At 42.3% G+C, this 18160-nt stretch overlaps 1 protein-coding gene across 2 annotated transcripts in view; it reads right to left on the bottom strand.

Moving 5' to 3' along the window:
* Nucleotides 1-9485, bottom strand: part of NF1 (neurofibromin 1) — a 238183-nt gene extending 228698 nt beyond the window's left edge. For both annotated transcript variants that reach the window (XM_081109596.1, XM_081109597.1), the window contains exon 1: nucleotides 9098-9485. In XM_081109596.1, the coding sequence (XP_080965722.1) occupies nucleotides 9098-9157 (60 nt within the window). In that variant the 5' untranslated portion in view covers nucleotides 9158-9485. The remainder of the gene's footprint in view (nucleotides 1-9097) is intronic.
* Nucleotides 9486-18160: the final 8675 nt, after the last annotated feature.

Raw genomic sequence — 18160 nt, 5'->3', positions numbered from 1 at the left:
ACTGAAACATAACAGGAAATACAAAAATGCTTCTTTTTCCCCCGCTCAGTCCAAAAGGAAGGAGACCTGCCTGGACCTAAAGACAAAACATTTCCCAGCCCTGACCTGGGACAGAAGTAAAAGGCACTGGTAAAGACAGGAGAGTTCGGGAGATACTCCAAAATTCTAGATGAATGATTTGAGAGGAAAAGAAAAACAAATGCCCAGGAATCCAACAGGACAAGGCATTAAGTACTACCAAAACTTTAAAAGTTGCCTCAAATTTAATCCAATCCTAAGTGGAATGTTCTTAAAGCATGAAAACCAACTTTACAACAGTGGACTCTGAAATGCCAAGATAAAATAATGAAATAAATACATAATCTCATATTTATAATTGTACATTCCTACTGGTGTTCTCAAGGTTTTATTCTCTCACCTTCAGGATTCAACTCTCCTCACCTAAAAATCTGCAGTGAGTATAATGTAATGTTATAAAACTAAATAAAAGGGGAACAATGTTACAACTTCCTCTAACCGAGAAGCTTTGATAAAGTGAAACGAATGATAAATAATGAAATCAAGGATATAATGTTCAAAACTCATTTCTATGTCTAACACATGACCAATCAAAAATGATTTTCAGATACTCTGATCTCATCTTTAAGTGAAGAATCAACAATATATTCCTCAATTTACATATTTATACTGTCAGAAAATTCAGATTTCTTTGTAAAGCTCTACTGAAAAGTTACTGCTCTAAGGATTGACACCCACGTTCTAGTTTAAACTCATTACTTACATGTCATATGATTGTAAACAAATTATTTTTCCTCTCTAGTTTTTCCTCATGCAGAGTAGAAATAATAACAGTCAATAGAAAAAATACTGCACAGGATGATAATCATGGTAATAATTTTTTATGACTAATTAGACAGCTTCCTTTCATGTAAAAGATTCGTACCTAAGACACTAAACAAGCCCATGATGTGAGTAGGGCAGGAATTATCCCCATTGTACAGATGAAGACATAGAAAGCTGAAGTTCAGAGAGATTAACTGACTTGTCCAAGACCACACTGAATGGTACACAGTCAAAAGCTCTCACTATCCAGTATACTGCCATCACAAACCTAGGTGGTAAGAGCTATTCTGTCATGCCCTCACTTAAGAGTGTTATGAGCCACAATTACCCACAAGGTCATTATCTGGGTATAAAACTATGATTAATAATAAGCTAAATAAAAGTCCTTTAGATAAATTTCTAAAAGTTCCTCTGTGTATTAACTTCATGTCTCTTGCACTAAATACAACAGCCTGCTTGGGGATGTTAAGTAGAGGGAGGGGAGAATGTCATTAAAAAAAAAAAAGTTAAGTTCTCTGAAATTCAATAGGGTAAGACACTCAAAGCTATAAAATATAAGTAAGAGCAAGTAACAGCTTATAGGCTGTCGTGACAACACTAAGCCAAACCCAAAAGAGTGCCAGGCTGTGGTCTAAAGAAAATATGCAATCTGGAAGTTTGCACCTCAAGCTACTGCTACTGCAAAGTAATTAGTACTGTTTATAGTAACAATATGTAAAATTTTAGAGGATGATTCCAATTCTTCATTATAATTGGATGGGATTCCATATTAGCATGGGGCTTTCTTGTCTCAACAGAAGCTCAAGGCTCAAAAGCCATACTCAGAGAACCAAAGAACATAACTATATATCACAAGCATATAACGCTTGAAGTGGTCAAATATGCATTCACCTAAAGAAACTTTAATGGCTGCACTATCAATTTCAGTTATTTATATTCCACAACCTGAGAGTGCTCTGTTTACTGAAGGTTCTACCATAAAGTATGACAAGTTACTGAAACTTTAAACTTAATTCACAGTTACTACAATATAAAACACTTTAACTTTTCTATTCTTCAAGGTCAAAACAAACTTTGTCTCATCTTTCTCTCTCCACCCCCAAGAAAATGGGGTATTCTAAAAGATGTCAGATGAAAAAGCCAATGCTTTTATAAATACAAGTCAATTACCTGCAAAGAAAGACCTTAAGATGCCCATATTCTACTTCAATATTGATTCTAAGGCTTTTAACAGTTTAAGCTGACCACAAACCTCCCCTTCTACTTCTTCTATACAACACTTTCCTCCTTAAACTTCCTTTAAAAAAAATTAGCCTTCTTATATACTTCTTGTCCCTGTCTTATACACACACACACAGAACCCCAATGAAGAACAGATTGAGGCCTAAAGAACACATGTGCAAAACACATTTTTAATAAATACACTGCTCAACCTTAAAAGCACAGTTGTTATAATGCAACAATAGAGTCTATATAGAACCCATAACACCAAATTTGAAAGGCTAAAACAAAAAAGCCCCATAGCAATCTGAGTAATTTAAAGAACAAAGATGCAAAAATAAGGCATGATTACTTACTATATCACTAACCTTTCCTGTAAGGACAAAATTCTCATGCTAAACATAATAATAATAATGATGATGTAGATTTTAGAATCTAATTTCTTATTGGTCAAAAAGTCAAATAAAAAGTGTAGGCATATTTAAATCTAATGTAACAACGGATGGCCCAATTCACAGAACACCTTAAGACAATTTCTATAACACTTCCCAAGCTTGAAGACCCATATAATACGTATAACACAAATTAAAGGCAAACAGATAGATTATGGACATCCACACATGTTACATAAGGATCTGTTACCATGATATGTTACCCAAGTATGTCAGTGAATGCTAAAGTAAAGTATGTATCAGCCAAGGTACATAACAGGGGAATATCCAGAGATATTCTCCCTTATTTAGTTAAAAAAAAAAAAGTATAAATCTTACATTGAATAATTTAAATTTTTTCAAAGTATTTCACTTTCATTATCCTATCAGACCATTGTAAAAAAATATCCTTATGTAGAGACTTATCACTAAAAATAAGTGACAAATCCAAGATCTCAAAGATAATCAGACCTGAAACTTCATTCAAAAAACATGTTAGCTCTGGGGGAGGACATATAAATATGTGTAAGTTCCTCCTTAGAGTTAAAATACCACTTAACTTTTAAGACTTAGGCCATTATAAAAACTAAATCAAAATCTGGTTATGTAATAAATATAACAGAGCCAAAATTACTTATTTTAGCCATTCTACCTTTCAACCAGTAATCGTATGAAAAACACTACATCAATGAATGACTCACTGTATGCTCATAAGTGTGCTGAGGACTGGAGAGACTATCTATAAGAGAGTTCTAATAGAGGCTTCTTGCTTTTCAGAAAGTTTACACTCTATTTGATAAAAAGATAAGAGAAAAGAAAACAATGCTAAACTGTGTTCAACCAACCCTCCTGAGGGAAGAAACCTTACCGGGTGGTTCTGCAGAATCCCAGGTGCCAAGCACACCAAGAAGTGAGATTGCAGTGAGTTTAGTGCAAGAAGACTTCTTGGAAAAAATGAAGCTTGAACTGCCCACTGAAGGATAGATAGGAATTAGAACATCACAAAGGAGGAATGGAAGCATTCAGGGGCCGTCATAAATGAAGGCTGAGAAGCAGAAATCAGCAGAAGAGACTGAGCCAGCCTGCCTGGAACATAGGTGCATGCTGAAGCATAATGAGAAATAGCTTGGTAAATTAAGTGGGGTCAGCTCCCAACAGACTGATGTGGCTCAGGGAGATGCTGTTAAAATATTAAAAATCATTGAATATTTAAACTAGAAAGAAAACCTTAGAGATTTTTCTAGATTCTTTTCCGACAGATGAGGACATCTAGGATCCAGAAACTTAGAACAGAGGCAGGGAAAAAGCAGAGCAAAGCTCAGACTCCCACCCTGTTTCATGATAGGCAGCATAACGTGATAGAGAAAACACATCTGTCCAAAAATCAACGAGAACATTGATATATGAAGATCTGCAAGCACACATACAAGACAGTATTGTCTTGGGAATTAGGGGAAACTGGCTTCCAGGGGTAATGGAACACCACAGTGGCATTACAATTCAGCAAAAACCACTGTTTGCCAGAAGGAATCACTTTCAAGAAAACAGCAATCCAGAAGAAAAGCAGAGGGAGAAACTAGTTTTCAGAGAGTTATAAAGGAAATGGGCAGATAAACAGTAGAGGCAGCAAGTATCCGGCAACAAAAGGAAGGAAAAGATTGAGCCATAGAAAGTTATAGGACTAACCAAATGTTTAATTAAGACAAAAGAAATCTTAGTAAGTTTGAAGGTGAAGAGAAAGATCACAGAGAAAGACTGAATTAGATGATAGATAAAGGGACTGGGGAACGAGGGCGCACAGAGAACTAATTGAGGACCAGTTGGAAGAAATGTTTTTAAAAAGATGAGTTCCAGAATAAAGAATAAGCATTTTTTCTTACTATATAATGCCCTTTGCTAAAAGAGTATTCATTCTCAATGACTTTATAAGGCCTTATATAAATGGCAGACCAGGCTTTAAGAACAAGACTAGGAGATTTTTATTTTAATCCAAAACTGCTTCAAAGTTTTACAAATCTATCTGTTTGGCCAATTAACATGTGGCTTGTAACTTCAAAGACATTTGCCAATCATTTACACTTTAAATATCACATATTCAAAGAATATTCCGATTAGCATTCAATTTACAACTACTAATATGCTATTATAACAAATAAAAAAATCAGAATTTATTCTCTAGTATGTTATGTTTTGGTGGTTTTTTATATACTGTTTTTACTTGATGAGATATGGAAAATATAAGTGCTTAAATGAACATATTTATAACACATCATTCGAGGGTATCTTTTTTAATTTCTTAAAAACAAAACCAGTTTTGTTTCATATAACCAGTTTTCCTTTACTCCCTTTCAGAATCAAAGTTCCACAGAGACTGGTGAGGCATCTAAGGAGGTTCTAATTGTTAAGTACCCAAGGTAATGAGCCACAATTTAAAAATACATACCTAGCCTTGACTGGTTTGGCTCAGTGGATAGAGCCTCGGCCTGCGGACCGAAAGGTCCCAGGTTCGATTCCAGTCAAGGGCAAGTACCTTGGTTGCGGGCACATCCCCAGTGGGAGGTACGCAGGAGGCAGCTGATCGATGTTCCTCCCTCATCAATGTTTCTAACTCTCTATCCATCTACCTTCCTCTCTGTAAAAAATTAATAAAATATATTTTTTAAAAAATAAAATAAAAATAAAAATACATACCTAAAATTTGCCTATTTCAACTTAGAAACTTACTGTTGAATACCATAAAGGCAGGTTAAGGATAAAACTGATACATTCCGCTTTCTTGCTGTCCACCTTTGCAACTGCCATTTCCCTAATCAAGGAGGTAATCACTTTTAAAATTGGTTAAGAATGGTTCAACTTAGACCAGTGATGGCGAACCTTTTGAGCTCGGCATGTCAGCATTTTGAAAAACCCTAACTTAACTCTGGTGCCATGTCACATATAGAAATTTTTTGATATTTGCAACCATAGTAAAACAAAGATTTATATTTTTGATATTTATTTTATATATTTAAATGCCATTTAACAAAGAAAAATCAACCAACAAAATGAGTTCGCGTGTCACCTCTGACACACGTGTCATAGGTTCACCATCACTGACTTAGACCATAAATATTAGGTATAGGTGCAATCCCAGCAGGTTACAGGAATTTTATTTTACACACCTGGAAACAAGGACTTGAGCTCAAAATGTCAAGATGAGACAGTACCACTTCTTTTAACTGGGTCTAATGCGCCCAGTTGCTGAGCAATGCCCACCAAAATACAATAATACAGCCCGGCCAGTGTGACTAAGTGGTTGAGCACCAACCTATGAACCAGGAGGTCATAGTCTGATTCCCAGTTCTGATTCCCAGGTTGTGACTCCATCCCTCGTAAGGGACATGCAGGAGGCAGCTGATCAACTTAGACCAGTGATGTGTATGTGTGTGTCTCACTCCTTCTCTTTCTCTCTGAAATCAACATATATATGTTTTAAATAATACAATAATACAGTGACTAGGAATACATTTCTGCTTTAATCACCAAGTATTCCAAAACACCAATTCAAACATAAACAGAGTTGCCATCTTTAGACCTGCACATACTCATTAGCTCAGTATATACTGTCTTCAGCTATAATAAAAGGAAGCAACTTGATTCCCTCTGAACCCAACAAAACAAAGTCTATACAACAGACCCAAAATGTAAAACTTTTAGAAATATTTGAAACATTTAAGACTCTTATACAAACAATTCTCACTATATGCAGAGCTTTTTCTCCCCCTCAGTAAAAATGTAAACTCTTGCCAGACCAGCATGGCTCAATGGTTGAGCGTTGACCTATGAACCAGGAGGTCACCGTCCAATTCCGGTCAGTGCACATGCCTGGGTTGGGGGCTCCATCCTCAGTATGGGATGTACAGGAGGCAGCCGATCAATGATTCTCTCTCATCTTTGATGTTTCTGTCTCTCTCTCCCTCTTTTCTTCTCTGAAATCAATATAAAAATAAAAAATTAATAATAGGATTTTTGCCCTGACCGGTTTGGCTCAGTGGATAGAGCGTCGGCCTGTGGACTGACGGGTCCTAGGTTCGATTCCGGTCAAGGGCATGTACCTCGGTTGCGGGCACATCCCCAACAGGGTCTGTGCAGGAGGCAGCTGATCGATGTTTCTCTCTCATCGATGTTTATAACTTTCTATCCCTCTCCCTCCCTCTCTGTAAAAATCAATAAAATATATTTTTAAAAAATTAATATTTTTAAATGTAAACTCTTCTCTCCTAACTATACTTAATGCATTATTTTTTTAATCCTATGGGATAATCAGAAAAAAATATCCCTGATTGTCCAGCATTCAATACTTTTCATATTGAGGCTCTTATTATTAGGTCTGCTACCTGACCTTGAAAAGTCAATCATTTAACCTCTCTCTGCCTGAGTTTTCTCACTTTCCCAACTCAAGGTAAACTCCAATTTGAATTAAATATTTATTACTTCTAAATAAATTAATGTATGTATGTACCTTATAGTAAACATTGAAAACCCTTATACTTTTGCATCTCAAAGTCAGTGGGCTTTAACCTTGTAAGAGAAAAATATGAGAAATAAAGTTGCCCTATGTATCTTTCTCTTAATTACAACATAAGGAATATATAAAAAATGCTTCTGTTTAAAACAGTTATGTCCTGAATTTTTAAGATGATGGTGAGTCTGATTCCACAATATTCACAACAAACAACAAAGCCTAAGGTCTTTTAACACTGGGGACAAAAAGAAGAAAATATTTTCTTGCATTACTGACCATATAATGAAAATCATTCCTCTTTTGAAATTTAGAAAACTGTATTTTTCTTATGTAAGCCTAGAGATCAACAGGTAAGAAGTAAAGAAATAAAGTTTACAAATTGGAGACAAAATTTTAATTAAAAAAGAATTAGGAACAACTGTGGTGTGAATCCTTCAAATTCCCGAATCCAGATTATGCGGTCTACAAGGTTCAGCTCTGACCTTCTTCTGTGTGCCTTTTAAAAAATTACACAGAGAAAGTCTTTTCTATCAAGTTTTAAATCTAATGCTCTGTCAATAATATCCAATATATGTGGTAACATTTTGCTTCCTCAAATAGATTAGTAGTGCAGCTGGTTAGATGCTTTTTGGTCTGGAAGCAAAGGGATGGGTGAAGCAATTCCTTCAGGTCTCTGACAGCTTTGTAATTCTATTTTATCTATGTAGTTTCTTCTCAATTTCTTCTCTACTCCTCTGCCTATTCCCAAGTATCTTTTAGGTAGGTCAGAAACACTACGAGTCCTGTAAGGAAATGTTTACGGATCAAATAAAAGTAGAACCCACCATTCATTCAGCTCCCATAATCAGTTTTATGACAAAATAGATTGATTCGATCCTAAACAGTTCCCTCATCACAGAAAGCTCGCGGTAGAACTGCAGCTGCAAAAAAATGCATCCCTTTAAACCATCCCCAACTACCTACAACAACACAAAGTTAAACGAATCCCCATTGACAAAAGGCTTGCGTGTGCATTCATTCTGATCAGCCCTAGGGTTGACTGTGTGAAGCTCGGAAATAAAAAGGCACCTCCCCAAGCTATGAAAAAAAATTTTTTTCCATCCCACATATTCTCAATGAAAGTTCTCTTGTCAACCAAGAGGTGAGAGTGAAAAACAATGACAAAACACCAGCAGAAGGACGGGCTCTAGGAGCACTGACAACCAGCCGTCTCTGCTCTCTGTGGTCAGCGGCTCAGCGGCAGTTCCCCCACTTGGCTGACACCCTTCTCCCCTGACTCCCCAAGAAGCTCTCTCAAGAAAGCCATCTTCACATCCTCAGACCGCTGGCAAAAATAAAAGGGAAGAGACTGCAATTACCAAGGAAGGGAAGACGGGAAAGACATTTCAGAAGCAGGAGGGATCGAGAGCCACGATTTACCCTGCAAACAGCAATGGAAAAGCCAGTCTTGTCTCGGGAGGCTATGGGGGGACGCCCGTGTGGGCATCAGCAGCCATGCACTGGGTGCGCGCTGGGCGCTCGGGGCGGGCTGCGACGATGGGGCAGAGAGTAAGCAAACCTGCGCTCTCCCTGCTTTCCTCCACTCTTCCCCCTCCGAGAGAGGAAGCTGAAGAAACTGGGGGAGGGGTGGGGTGTTCTCCTCCTACAGGGGGTACACACGCCGGGCCTTGGGATGCCTTCAGCTGCTCACCCCCAGTTAGGAGGTCCACTGAGGGAAGAGGAAACCCCTCAATGTGAGCCACCTCCGTTCAAAAAAAAAAAAAAGTAAGGGGGGAATGATTAAATCCAGATGGAGAGTCCCAGAAAGCGCCCCCAGGTCACTCATCCTCCTGGGCGAGCGGACGCGCTGGGATTACAGGGACGGAGGGTCCGAGGGGGGGCAGGGGAAGGCCCACTCCCCGACTCCGGGGAGAGGGAGCCCGAGCGCCCGGCGGCGCCCTCCGTCCCCGCACTTCCCCCTAGGCCACCCCACCGATGCCCCGTCCTTCCCTCCGGAGCCCGAGGTGGCCGCGGGGGAGGCGGCGGCTCCTTCCTCCCCCCGCTCGCTCGGTCCCCACCCCCACCCGGCGCCCACCTCCCGCCGCCGCGGGCCCGTTACCTGCTCGTCGAAGCGGCTGACCACGGCCTGGACCCATTCCACCGGCCTGTGCGCGGCCATGTCCTCCCCGCGGCCGGGGGGCGGCGGAGAGACGGGGCGGCCGGCGCCCAGGCCCGGGAAGAGGGCGGGGAGCGGGGGCTGAGGGGAGGGGAGCGGCGAGGAGAGGGGCTGAAGAGTGCGGGCTCCGAACGTTCCCACGGGGGTGGGGATGGGGGGCCCGCGCCGAGCCGGGAGGGGGAGAGGGGAAGGGGGCGTCGGCGAGGAGGCCGGGGGGAGGGGGGAGGGGGAGGGGGGCCCGGGGAGGGGAGGGGGCCTCCTGGTCGCTCTCCCCACTAGCGCCGTCTCCCCACAGCCATCACAGCCCGAGACGCCGCCATGACACCCCACCGGAAGTGGGATCCTTTCCACAGTCGGGGAGAGGGAGCAGCGGCGAGCTCGAGATTGAGAGCGCGGCTGGGAAAGGGGAGGGGGAAGCGGGCGGGAGGGGGGCCTGCGGCGCATGCGCCCGCGCCGGCCGGTTTCATTAATGAAAAAGCGAGTCCTCCTGGAGGTGACGTCACCGAACTCCTCCCGGCCCGGAGGCGCGCGTGCCCGGCCGCCGCCGGGCTCACCTACACTCTGGCCCCGGGTTCAGCCGGAGAAAGTCTGAGCTGACCCGGGCGCCTCCGCTTCCGTCCCCAAGGCCACGCCAGGCTCCCCCTCCCCCGCCGGCCTCCGGGTTTGGATTGCTCCCCGTGCTGGAAGTTAGGGCGCCCTGGGGCTAACATTTCGCCCCGTGTGCAGACCTCTGCCTCTGATGTGGGGAGGTTGTGCTGAGCCCCTCTCTGCCTTAAGCTCTCACAAAAATTAAGACACAGCCTCAGGTTTCCAGGTCCTTCGTGGCTACTGTGAGAAACAGAAGCAAGGCCCAGAGAGAATCAGTGATTTTTTTTTTCTTAATGTAAATACTAGACCCAATGGCAAAGTACTCAAACTCTGGAATCCAAATGCAAACTTCCTCTGTTAGGCTGATAGGCACCCAAGTTAAGAACACTTTCACATGGTGGATACTAGAAAGATTCAAGTTTCACCACCCTCAAAAAGGAGTTAAGGGCTTCCACATACATAAATTCCACACATTCATCATCTCATTTAAATCTTTCTATGAGCCTTTCCAACAGGTATCAACCGCATCTAACTGATGAGGTTAGGCCACAATGATTTGCCAGAGATCACAGAGCTGATAGGTGGCAGAGTAAGGACGCAACCCGGGTGGTTTGACTCCAAAGACAATAGGAACACACAGTGGCTCTCCTGAAACGGAGGTGTTCCCTATGCCCCTGATACCAGAATTGACATGATTCCATGTGGAATTGGTCACAATGGTTTTCCAGGAAAAGGATTACATTCAAGACAATGGATGAGCTATCTATATCCAACATGAACTTTGGAATGAGTTATTTTTAAGTTTATCTTCCTCTATACTCTGAGGAAAATGTTAAAACGAGTTTACACATTCTGAGCACACACTAATTAGTAGCTAGTTAGGCCACATAGAAGGATACTGAGTGAAAAAGCAGAGCAAAAATAGAATTTTAATTTGACCACAAAATATCCACAAAGCTAACAGCCCATGTAGATATGTCCATGAGAGAAGTGTCCAATCTCTGCTGGCTGGTGATTGTCCAAAATATATATTAAATTAATTAACATTTCATTCCACTAGAATAGCAACTTTCAACCTTTTTCATCTCAATATATTTTGTGCTGACCTGACAAGAAAATAGGAAGAATTTTGATTCATTCACACTGGACGGATATTGTTGTGTTGGCTGTTGTCATTTTTTTTTTTTTACTTTGACAATCTAAGGCAGCAGTTCTCAACCTGTGGGTCGCGACCATCGGAAAACACATATAGCATATCAGATATTTACATTACGATTCATAGCAGTAGCAAAATTACAGTTATGAAGTAGCAACGAAAATAATTTTATGGTTGAGGGTCACCACAACATGAGGAACTGTAGTAAAGGGTCGCGGCATTAGGAAGGTTGAGAACCACTGAAGAGGTCAGTGCCCCTGACTAAATAGCCAGGTATTGCATGTTTTAAAAATTCTTGGAGCTCACTAGTTGAAAATTCCTGCACTAGAACAAGAGGACAGGGTCTAAATAGTTCTTTAGTTCATTTTAAAAAGGCAACATGAAGCCCTAGCTGGTTGGCTCAGTGGATAGAGTGTGCACCTGGGGACTGAACGGTCCCAGGTTCAATTCCATTCAAGGGCATTCCATGCCCAGGTTGCAAGCTCAATCCCCAATACGGGGCATGCAGGAGGCAGCCAATCAATGATCTGTCATCATTGATGTTTCTATCTCTCTTTCCCCCCTCTCCCTTCCTCTCTGAAATCAATAAAAATATATCTGACCAGTTTGGCTCAGTGGATAGAGCGTCAGCCTGCGGACTCAAGGGTCCCAGGTTCGATTCCAGTCAAGGGCATGTACCTTGGATGCGGGCACATCCCCAGTGGAGGGTATGCAGGAGGCAGCTGATTGATGTTTCTCTCTCATCGATGTTTCTAACTTTCTATCCCTCACCCTTCCTCTCTGTGAAAAATCAATAAAATATATTAAAATAAATAAATAAATAAAAAGGCAACATGAATACTACCCTATTTCTGAGGATGTCAGAAATGATGACAATACTGAAGACAAGAATGAATATTAAATGAATGTTCTCTCTGCCTTTCCCAAATAGGACTCCTGTAAAAACTCTCTTTCATACCCTCAGGGAGCAAACCAGTGCTGCTTCTTCCCTACTCAACTTCCAGATCCCAATCGCCCTTTCTTTTTCTCATATTTCATCTGAAAGTCCCTAATTACTTTCCGGTTGCCATGGCTTTTGCCTATTTCCTCATCTTCTTCCCTAGACTGGCTGCAGCTGCCCAAACCCTCAGCTCTTTGACTCTAGTGGTGTTTCATGGCTGAGGTCCCTCTGTGCTTCTTTTTCTTCTCCCTCTCTGGTTTCTCCCCTGATTCCCCCCCATTCTGCTCTAACTTTAGAGTAAGGCATCCTAACCTCAGGCCTCGGCCCTCTGCTCTTCTTGCTTTACTCAGGCTCCAGCCAGCACATCATTAATTCATACTAATCTGCACTTGCTGTCCTCCCTCCCCTAAGTGCCAAGCCTCTCATTACACTTAGAGGTCTAGACTTCATTCCAACTTCAGTTAAATTCGTTTGATTCGCCTGGCTGGCATAGCTCAGTGGTTGAGCCTCAACCTATGAATGAGGAGGTCACAGTTTGATTCCCAGTCAGGGCATATGCCTGGGTTGCAGGCTCAATTCCCAGTGTAGGGTGTGCAGGAGGCAGCCGATCAGTGATTCTCTCCCGTCATTGATGTTTCTATTTCTCCCTCTCCCTTCCTCTCTGAAATCAATTAAAAATATATATATATATATATATATATATATATATTACATATATATTAAAAATCGTTCAATTCCACTGAACTAATTGTTGGTGCCCAAACACCTAATATATGTGTCATGCACTGTGTTAGGCAGTGCAGAACATAGCAGGAATTCTAACCAAAAATGCTAAAGAAGGTAATGCATAGAGATCCTGGTGAACTAAGGAGCACATCCTTCCATTTAAAGGGGCAACTGTCATGCAACTCCTCCATGCATTTACTGCCATGCAGGAATATTGACACAGTTTTGCTAGATCTTCCCAGTTACTGAAGAGAAACTGGCGATCTGAATTTATATATAAACTCTTTCCATTTATACATAGTGGCAGCAAATTGACATTTTTAAAAACACTGTGCAGCCAAACAAAATGCATTCGCTATCTGAATGTAGTCCATGGAGCACCAGTTTGACCACCTCTGATCTAGTGGAAAGACACAGGCTTCAGAGTAAAATTGAGTTGGATTTGTATCCTAACATCCCCCATTCTGTACTGTCCAACACAGAAGTATTCAGGGAAACGACTAGTGGTTGATGTAATTTTAAATGCATCTCGTTCATTCTCTCTTTTTTGGTCACACAACAATCTCTGGCAATTTATTCTACCCACTCCCCAAGCCTCCAGCATAACAAGGAGCACTCAACTACTCAGGACTAAGGTATCCATTTCCCCAACTTCTGGGAATGTCAGTGGCCAACAGCTTTCAAATGAGTCCCTTTCTAAGAATTGTCCTCAGCAAGAGAACTACCTTGAGCCAGGTCACACCATGCTCCAGCAGCACAAGTGACTGGCAGATGCAAGGTTCCCTGAAGGGCTCTTCCTTAAGGGATCAGCCCCCAAGCGTACAACTGAGGCCTTTGCTGTGACTACATTTAGTCCAACTACTCTTCCTGCTCAGTCCTGTTCCTTTCACTCCCCCACACAGCATTGATCCCAAGGGTGTTACCTAATAAAGTTTCCTGCTTGCAAATGTCCACCTCAGAGTTGGTTTTCCAGAGAATCTGAATTAAACCAATTAATCCCATGAGTGTGGTCTGATCCAGTGGAGCTGAGTCACCTGCTGGCCAGCTGGTAGCAAGGCCCCAGGTGGAGCTCTGATAGGCTCTGGCATGCTGGAGCAGTACCACTGTGCAAACTTCTGGCAGCAGTGATGGATGGGTGGATGGGATGGAGTATTGGTGCAAGAATGCACTGGTAGCCTTAGCCAGTTTGGCTCCGTGGATAGAGCGTTGTCCTGCAAACTGAAGGGTTATGGGTTCAATTCTGGTCAAGGGTATGTACCTCGGTTGCAGGTTCGATCCCTGGAACAGTCTGGGCACATGCAGAAGGCAACCAATCGATGTGTCTCTCTCATATCGATGTTTCTCTCTCTGTGTCTCTCCCTCTCCATTCCATTCTCTCTAAAAATCAATGGAAAAATATCCTTGGTGAGGATTAACAAAAAAAAAATTTTTTTAAAAGAATGCTCTGGTAGATGCAATCTATCAGGCATTTTTTAAATATGAGGAAAATATAATTTAAGAACTATAGGACTGGGTAGCTATTGGTGGAGTAAATCTGTGCTTTGAGGAAAGACAATGAAAAGTTGAGGGTGATGAGTCACCAATTAAAAATTAGAGTGCCTCCTTAGCAGCATATATAAATGGGGGCCAAAAAAACTGAGGATCAGGCCCAGGACTTAATTATAAGAGTAGTAGAATTCCAAAAAGGTTGAATTTTCAGCTCTGGCAAATCTGCTATGTCAAGGTCAGGGCTGCAGTTGAAGGAAGTGAGATTCTTACACTTTGGATGGGGCATCTGGGTTGATGCACTTAAAAACCTTAAAACCCCACATCACCCAGAATATTCTGGGTTTGTTTAAGTGCCCCATGCATCTTGCTTAAAAATGAAGTATCTACCTTGCAAGGCAACACCTACCCTCCTTAGCATCCACCTGCAGCTTTCCCCCTGTCTACCAGACCAATAACTAAAGTCAAGGCACAAAATAACCCCACTGAGGAAATGCTGGACCTTCCAAAGGAAGAACGCACTATATCCTAAAAGAACTAAGGACCTAGCTAACATAAATATACCTGCAGAAGCCAGGAGCATAGGTATGTATGTATGGGATTGAGTCCCAGAGTGCTGAATTGGGGAGGGAGAGTAGAGGAGGAAAGCATAATGCTAGACAAAGCAGTTTAGTAGTATGAGCATGTTCCTGTACTACAATATTTACATCCTGGCAAAGCCCCCAGAATATAACGCTAACAGGTTGCTAGAATGGCTCTAGGAAGCTTGGAGAAAGCAATGGCCCACCCTAGGCAAAATAGTAAGGCCAGAACCTTCATGGAAAACAATAGAAGAAGGAAACAAAAGACTCAGAGAAGGGGGCATGCTAAAGTGGATTTACTATGTACCTCCCATCAGCTGACTACATCCTGCCATATATCACAAGGAATACTGAATGTGTTAGTGAAAGGGACATTAGCATCACTCAGAAGCTCAGTGGTGGCTCTCCTCTGTAGGCAAAGGCTGGTGGTAGAAGATGTTACAGAGCTAGGCTCCCTGATAGCCATGGGCCTGATAGAATCTTGAAAAAATAAAGACTAGTTGGCTGCGCTTCACTAGCAGAAGCAAGTTTTAGCGGTATTGTTATGAGTGGCAAGAATTGAGCAACAACCAAGAGGACATGATCCACAGAGAGTTAATAGAACACTATGTACCTAGCGGAAACTGAGATGGGCAGTCTACTAGGGTATCGTGTGTACACCTTTTAAAATTCAAGAACCGATGAGGAGGAGGCTGAAGGAACCTGCCCCAATGAAAAGTCACAATCCCTGGCCTGGCCAGTGTGGCTCAGTGGTTGAGCATCGACCTATGAACCAAGAACTCACAGCTCAATTCCCAGTTAGGACACATGCCCAAGTTGCAGGCTCAATCCCCAGGAGGGGGCAGGCAGGAAGCAGCTGATCAATGATTCTCTCTCATCATTGATGTTTCTCTCTCTCTCTCCCTCTCCCTTCCTCTCTGAAACCAATAAAAAATATTTTATTATTATTTTAAATATATTTTCTTACTATTTTAATATATTTTCTTATTATTTTTAAAATATATTTTTATTTTTAAATGTATTTTATATATTTTTATTTGGCAGAATATTTATTTACTTATTTTCTTATTTATTTACTTGTTTGTTTGTTTGTTTTTAGTTGGCAGAAGCTCTCTCTGTGGGGTGAGAGCTGTCATAGTGGGAAGGCCAAGTGGAAGCTTCTGACTGCCCCTGCCAACCTAGTAAGATTAAATTTTTAAAAATCTGAATCCCCTGAGAGAAAGAACATCAGAGACTGGAGTGTGTGTACAGAGCAGCCACTGTCACAGGGATGGAAACCAGTATCCCTCCAGAAACAAGCCAGCCAGGTCATGGCAAGTTGTCTTCTTTCACCCTGGACAGAAGAGTAATTCATCTTGATTCGAATAGACACATATTCCATGAGTTTGCTTTCCCTGAGTTCTTTTGGGGGATGTTTGTTCATTTTTAGCCGGCACTACTGTCTAAGGACCAACAGAACATTTGACCCACGGACACAGGAACTTAGCCAAAGAAACCTTACAGCAAAAGAGCTGTATGCAGGAGTGGGTGCATAACCATGATGTCTATTGGACCTAAAACACACCACAGCAGCCAGAAACTGCTGGCCCAATATGGTGATGGAATGACCTACTGAAGACACAACTGAGGACCAGCTTAAAGATGATGGCCTTGGAGGAAGGGGCAACATTCTCCAGACATAGAAAGTACCCTAATCAATGACCATTATGTAGTGCTATGTCCCCACTAGGTAGAATTCTAGTGGCGGAAGGAGTGGCCCTGCTGAACATCGTCTCCAGTGATCCACTTGGGAAAGTTGTGCTTCCCATCCCAACCCTGGACTCTGCAGGTCTAGAAATCCTGTTCCCAAAGGGAGAACATTTCCATCACGGGCCACAGCAATAGTCCCATTGACTTTACGTTATGGCTGCCTCCCAGTCACTTTGGGCTGCTTGTACTAAGACACAAGCAGGTAAGGAAAGGACTTACCATCTCGGTAGGGATAACTGACCCGGATCATCAGGAAGTGGTAGAGGTGCTATTATTCAAGGAGGGAAATGGACAATAGTAGATGCCATGGTGTCCACGTCAGGGCTGAAGCCCGCGTTTCCCCTCCTACCCCTGATGCTGGGCGTGTGAGCAGTTGACAGTCTGAGAGACCCTCTCCAGAAATTGCCATCAGATGAAGAGAACCACATCGCCCAAGGTCATACCCCCTCTGCATGAGAGCCCACTTCCAGTCTAGGAAACCCCCACTTCCACAAAGGTGTAAAGGCGTGGCCCCTTCGCCTCAAGGTGGGACTACTCTGAAGGGCCTTATCAGCTCCAAAGCCCCCTGTATGATTGGCTGAAGCCCTTCTTGCAACTGTCTTAGTTTAACTTTTCCCTCTGGCCAAGCCTGCATTCTTGCTCCCCCACAGGTGTTAATCCTGAAGGCACCTCCCAATGAATTTCCTGTCTAAAAATCTCCATCTCAGAGTCAGTTTCCACCTAAGACGTCTGGGTTCAAATGACAACACTATTTCTTACTCGTGATATGACCTTGGCAAGTTAACTCACCACTCTACGCCCCCTTCCACATTTGTAAGTGGGGCGATAATAAAAGTACCTGCTTTACAGGCTGTCACAGTGCTTGGCATACGGCAGCTATTTCTTAGGTGGAGAAAGCTGGAAGAGGAAAAGTCCACTTTGATCTTAAAAGGGAAAAAAAGAATAGCAGTGGAAAGAGGGCAAGAAGAGAGAGGAGTTAGAGGAAGTTCAAGGAGCACTTTGGTGGAGAGAAATCAGTACACACTGCCAGTTGTCTAACCATCATTCTTTCCTTTCTCCCCCAATTGTGTCCTGAGGGAACAATGTATCTACTTTATTTTAAAAAAAAATGAACCAACAAAAATCCTTACTACTAAAGATGGCCATTTGACCCAATTCTGCCAGGGAGATATAACTAGAACTCTACTAGGTGGAGTTTCAAAAAAAACTATTATATTCCTGATTTTAAAAAATAAAAACAAAAGTGAAACCTCCGCTGGCATGCACAAAGCTTTTGTCATTTGCTTTGCATTCTTCTTGCCACTGAGAAGACAGATTCAAAGCCCGGAGGTGATGCAGCCATTTTGCAGAAGATGGAAACTGGGGAAAGGCTGGGTTCCTGACACTTCCTCAAGCAGGGATACCTGCCCTGAACTGCCTACCTCTGGAGTTCTGGTTACAAAAGGAAAGTGAAACCTCCATTTGGTTAAGCACATCATACAAGTCTCAGTTATATGCAGCTGAAAGCAACCCTGACTGATACCAGTGGAGAGTAAGAAACAGAAAGAGAAAGGGGTGTAAGCAGCTGCTGAATGGAGACCTGCAGGAATGGAAGGGGAGGTGACTTTCCAAAGTGTTACTGTGGGTTGTAAATTGAACAACGTAGATAGGAATTACCTTCATTTGGGTTGCTCTGTTCTTTCTCTGAATGCAATACCATCCCAAAACTGGGCAGGTGAGGCCTATTTGAGACCTATGACATTTGCATTAGTTATTGTTAAATAAGTACTAGTATGTCATCA

Source organism: Myotis nattereri (assembly GCF_964212035.1).
Source record: "Myotis nattereri genome assembly, chromosome: 16".
Classification (NCBI taxonomy): Eukaryota; Metazoa; Chordata; class Mammalia; order Chiroptera; family Vespertilionidae; genus Myotis; species Myotis nattereri.
Note: the sequence above shows the minus strand (reverse complement) of the source record. Positions and strands in the feature narration are given on the sequence as shown.